Source organism: Stenella coeruleoalba, assembly GCF_951394435.1.
Source record: "Stenella coeruleoalba genome assembly, chromosome: 3".
Classification (NCBI taxonomy): domain Eukaryota; kingdom Metazoa; phylum Chordata; class Mammalia; order Artiodactyla; family Delphinidae; genus Stenella; species Stenella coeruleoalba.
In genome coordinates this window covers 66,181,388-66,187,387 of record NC_137148.1, presented here as the reverse complement: position 1 = coordinate 66,187,387, position 6,000 = coordinate 66,181,388, and the positions used below count along the sequence as shown (strand labels likewise).

At 33.7% G+C, this 6,000-nt stretch overlaps 1 protein-coding gene across 3 annotated transcripts in view; it reads right to left on the bottom strand.

The window, feature by feature from the left end:
• Positions 1-1,063: 1,063 nt before the first annotated feature.
• VCAN (versican) overlaps positions 1,064-6,000 on the bottom strand; it is a gene marked incomplete at its 5' end in the record, with an annotated part of 102,386 nt that continues 97,449 nt past the window's right edge. For all 3 annotated transcript variants that reach the window (XM_079916791.1, XM_079916793.1, XM_079916792.1), the window contains 2 exons: positions 1,064-2,919; positions 3,066-3,248. In XM_079916791.1, the coding sequence (XP_079772917.1) occupies positions 2,792-2,919; positions 3,066-3,248 (311 nt within the window). In that variant the 3' untranslated portion in view covers positions 1,064-2,791. The remainder of the gene's footprint in view (positions 2,920-3,065; positions 3,249-6,000) is intronic.

The window sequence follows — 6,000 nt, the reverse complement described above, 5'->3', positions numbered from 1 at the left end:
ATATGACAGATTGCACATTAAAAGGACAAGCTAAGCAAGGAAAAGAATCTCTTCTGTATCTATTCATGCCTAACTTCCCATATATTTTTGACATTCCAAGAAAGAAACCTCAAAATAATTTTCCACTCACCTTTGTCCTTTATGATATCTTCTATACAACTGCAGAATATATAATGGATTTGTTCTTCCAAATTATCAATAAAGATATTGAATAGAATGGGCTGTAAAATAACTCCCATGGGATGCATCCAGTATAAAAATCTTACATTGGCAGAGACCTGTCTAGCTTATTTACTGCTGAATCTCCAGGGCCTAGTACAGTGCCTAATACATAGTAAGTACTTAGTAATAGTGAATGAATGAAAATAAAGTGATGGATGAATATCTGGATGGATAGGAACTTGGTGTTTTTGACACCTTCTGATTTTTTTTTAGATATGATCTTCTAGCCAGTAAATTAGCCTCCTAAATGTATAACAATTGAGAACATAATATTTTATGTTTTTATTGAGAGTATCATGCAGGTTCTGGAGATTACCTGCATCTACTACAAACAAACTATGTAACTTGGGACAAATGACTTGAATTCTCTATGCTTGATCCCTCATCAATCAGACATTAACAGCCTCTCTCTTTGGCTTGTTGGGAGATGATATACATAAAACACTTGGCCTGGTTAATAGGAAGAATTCTGTAAGTGTGACCTATCACTTTTCCTATTGCATGTTTCCTTCATGTTTGAGACTAATGCCTAAGAATGTATATGTAAACATTATCAGAATTACTATCTCAATTTTTGCAGGGACATTTATAATCACCTCTCTGCTAGCCATAAAATCATTTCATCCAAGCCAGCAGCTTGTACTTCATGATAGATCTAGAATGTAAAAATGTTCGTGCACATTAGGGTTTAAAGTTGTAAATAACCAGACCAGTCACAGTATAGTAAAAGAAGGATTTTAGGTTTCTTTGGCGAAACAAAAGCAGGTATAAAAAGTTACAAAGGTTTTAGATTTTCATTCACAAAAAAAAAAAAAAAACAGTCATTCACATTTTACACTATACACGGTATAATATAAATACAGGAACGTATTATGTGCATTGTAATGAAAGAGGAAAAATTAAAACCTAATAGGTAGACACAGAGTTGTTCTGTGCTCTAGAACACCCAAAGGTGGATCACATTTAACGCGGCAACCAAGGGAACTTGCCTAAAGACTGTATGATTGTGGCTACTGTGGTTCCTTCTAAGTCAAAAGAGGTTCTGTGAAAAAGAATCCATGTTGGGTCTGCTCTTCTTCTATTTGCATTTTATTTGTTGTCTTCTCCAGATCATTCTAACTAAAATTAGGGAAAGACTCCTAAATGCTTTCTTCCCATTACAGGGTTTTCTTTAAACATTAAATTAAGTGGATAATGATTCAGAGTCATCTTCAGCAGTCATTTTATTCAAATTAAGGGGAGAAAACAGAGTGGGAAGAGATAGGGAGAAATTTTAACACATACACTCCACCTAACAGGAAGCAACGCCCGCACTATGTCTATATATATGCTCCTTGCTTAGAATGGGCAAACATCATTTGCTGAAAGCTATACACTTTTCCACTCTTTTTATAATAAACACTTGATGCATTCTATCCATCACATTATTTCATCAGGGACAGAGTACCTAGATTATATTGTTCCAAACTGTGTGAGGGAAGTATAAAGGCTAACACTGAAAAATAACTAACATACTATGTCAATGTTCAGGTTTGGGGTAAAATAACATCCAATAAATTAAATCAGTATGGCTTACTTCATTTATTTATGTATGCTTCACAGCTGCAGCATTCATACATGAACATTCAAAACTTTATAAAAGATTAAAATGGTTATATATACAAAATTTCTTTCTTTGAATGTGTGTTGTTTTAACAAACCCCCTCCCTCCAGAGCCCTAGGTCTATATCCATTTGAAATGTTGTTGATCTGTAATCTTGCAAGTTAGTGTTATAAAAAGCCATTAAAAAGGAGACCCAGTTGAGTTAATAATTAGCATTTTGACCCCTAAAAAATGCTCCTAGTCATAGAAAAGTCCTCCGTTCAGGCCTTTCTTGTAAGTGAAGAAAAAGGAATGCAGCAAAAAAAGAGTTCCACATTGCAGTCTCTAGTTCCGTTGGGATCCCATTAGCCAGCCAGGTTTCAGCATCACATGGAAGCCGGTTGTACCTAGGGCGGAAATGGTGCAGTGACCTACAAAACTTTGTGTTTGTTAATTGTCCAGGAAAAGCCATCCTCCATCTTGCTGACAAAGGGCAAGGGAAACCATTTCCAGCCTAAACAAACTACCAAAAGCAGCCGAACAAATGATTAAAGACCTGTAAGGCTCCATAATCATCATTAAATATGCCCGAACTCAGTGTGACTTTTTATTTTATATACAGGATTAAAATCAACATTAAATCATCTTATTTACATTGCCATTGGTGCTGAAATGGAGCTTTTTAAATAGTACAGTAGGCTGGTATACATTATAAAATGGTCTGCACTGGAGGCAAATAGAAAACTAAAGAAATTAGATAGTCTGGAAATGGTTACATTCTGCCCTTATTTTCTTTCCTTTTGTTTGCTTTCTTTTTGAATGCCAATACTTTCATTTAAAATGTTTTCGAGCGCAGCAACCCAAAATGACTGGACGGTGGTCCAAAAATCCAAACCAACTGATAATACTTCTCGAGGTGATAGGAAAGGCACAGGAAGTTAGGACTTTGGCTGAAATGATGAAAACACATGTTCGCCATTTTAGGGATCAGCGCCTTGATTCTTGCCACCTCCTGCTCCAACGGTGATCATGTTTTGATGTATTTATTGAATTGTCCTTTGCTGATGAGGAATTTTTAAAGTATTTCTTAGAATAAGTCCTTTGGTATGCAGATGCTACATGGAAGGAAAGAAGGAAAGAAAAGAAAACACAACAATATTACTTGCTCCATACCCTAAACTACCAATACCGTAGCCGTAAAATGAGGGTGTCTAGTAGTTGTTATAGCATGGTTGTCCATTCTTTCTAAAGGACCACTTACGGTTCAGGCAGGTAATTTTAGGCATAGCCCATCTTCCATTTCCTAGGCAACGGATGGTTGGAAGGTGGCGTTGAATGAAACCATCTTTGCAGTGATATCTAATCAGGGAGTTGATTTCATAACGAGGTTTCATCTTTCCAAAGGTCTTGGCATTTTCTACAACAGGGGGCTGGCCGCAAGCAACTAAAGAAAAGTAAATTGGGTTATTTCCAAATAATCTAAGTATTTCTATTGGCATGAGTTTCTCTTTTTTTTTCTCTTTCCTTCTTTATTATACCCAATCAAGCACCTTCAGCAGTCATTTAGATTAAGAAATTGAAAATTTTCAAGACAAAACTAAACAGTAAGCTTCTGGGCCTAGTTTGAATCTCAGATTCTGTACCTTGAATTGTGCTTTTTTTTTTTTTTTTTTTTTAAAAAGAACCATAGGGCATATGGTCATACATTCACCTGTCCATTTGGAGGTGCTACTTTTCCGAAAAAAATTCTAAATTAAAAGAAATTTGGAATTTCCTGTCTCAGGCCACCATGTGGCCTGTTGATGTTGTCTTCACCACCATCCCGATGTTTTTATTTATTACCCACCTTCACTTCAAATAAGATTTGTAATAATTAACTATTATTGTCACTTCCCCGAAAAAAACTTACAATCTATAATAACATCATAGCTTCAAAATGTGGACAAAATATGTCCAAAATACGGATAAAATATGGACCCTTCAGTATAAATAAAATATCTCCAGGTTCAATTATGTTTATTTGCTCTTTTCTGTCTTCTGTACAGAGACAGGAAGCAAGTCAGGACATAGTATTCATGCTTCAATTTCGTAATTACCTTATAAATATAAATTTCAACTCTTAAGCAGGGTAAGTAAAGGTAAATCGTGGAATATATAACCATCATTTTTAACCCACAATAAAAAATTCTGTATATCAACAAACTTAGTGATGGTAGAAATAGTAAAAAGGAAATAGTAGTAAAAGAAACCTCACAATTTTGAAATTCAAGAAGCTGGGGAAATTGGTTCAACTGAATTTGTATTAATTTGTAATTTTATTCAATATTAGTGTACTTGTTTTAAATGATATATTTTAAAAATTAACTTTTATTAAGTGATTGTGTTTTGCTATATATCTCTAATAAAAATATAACTTAACTTCAATATAATTTCCCTAAATGACGTTTCCTATCAATAGTTTACTTTAAGAATACCATCATGAGGCCCACCTGATAAGCATGTCATATTCTCTCATGAAATAATGCAAATCTTCAGTGGGAGGATGATTACCAGAAACCTTGGTACCAAGATGTTTGGATGTCAAAAGTTCACGAATATTAAATTTATTTACATATTCAAAAGGCTGTTTATAACCATATTCTTTTGAAATGACAAATGTAGGTTTAACTTAAATATTTAGTTCCTTTAATTTACTTCTGCCTGACAGAACAGCTTAGAATGTATTGACCCATAGCAAACAAAACTGTCTTTAATGAAACACAATCCAAGCATATATTTTTGTTCACATAAGAAATTGTCATTCAGATAGACATAACCTAAAAATAGATTATAAAGTCCTACTATCTATAACTAAGAAATCAGAAACGTTTGTGTATGTATTTGATTTTTACAAATTCCTAGAAGATAAACTGAGATTTCTATAATAATATGTCATTTTCAATTAATAATGTACACTATGTATATAGTTCAATGAAAACCCGCATCTGGATACCTACACTTCTTTTATTGTAATATGGAAAGTCTATACTAGGGTCCAGATACTAGCAAGTATCAGATAGAATGAGATGGAAGTGATACGGAAGGTTAAAAATTATCAATTAGATAAATCATTATACTTGATTCTGACTAATTAAAAGTTGTCTTTAAATTTGAGAAGAAAGCAATATACAGATTTCTTCCAAAACTATAAATGAAGACTTATTATAAAGTTAAAATAATTCAGGGAGTGTGGTACTGGCAAGGACAGGCAAACAGACGAGAAATAGATCCACATATATATGCTTGATATTTGACGGAAGCAACATGGCAGAGCAGTGGGGAGAAGGTAGTTTTTTCACTTGGACAATTGGGTATTCATATGGAAAAAAATATGTATTTGGTTCCCTACCTCAGAGAATCCATGGGAGATCAATTCTAGATGGTTTAAATATATAAATGTAAAAGACAAACTATAAAACATTTAAAAACAACATAGGATGGCTTTCTGACTTTAGGATAGGTAAAGATTTCTTAAGACACAAAAAGGTTTAAACCATAAAGGAAAATTCAACAAAATGAAGAACTCTGTTCATTAAAAAATGCCATGGGGAAAGACAAGCTACAAACTGGGAGTAGATATTTGCAACATATAATTGTCAAGGGATTAATAACCAGGACATTTAAAAAAACTCTCACAAATCAATATATAAAAGAGAAGCAATCAAGTTTTAAAAATACACAATAGACATGAACAGAAACCTTACAAAAGAAGAGCTATAAATAAAAGTATATGAAAAGATATCCAGGGAGAAGTATCCAAGACAACGCAAATTAAATCACAAGAGGTAACATTTTATACCCACCAGATTGGCAAAAATTTCAAAGTCCGTTAATATCAAATGTTGGAGAAGATGTGGAGTAATGGAACCTTTCACACATTGCTGGTGGGAGTGACAATTGGTACAACCACTTTGGAAAATAATTTGGCATTTTCTAGTGAATTTGATAGTACCTGTATCCTATGATTCTGCACTTCACTCCTGGAAAAACACCCTATGGAAACTTGCAGAGATCTACCACAAACAAGTTCAAGAATATTCGTAGAAACATTGTTTATAATAGTGAAAACACTGAATGTAACCCAAATGTCCACTGGCAGGAGAACTGATAAATAAGATGTTATATAGTCATATACTGTAATACTACACAGCAGCCAA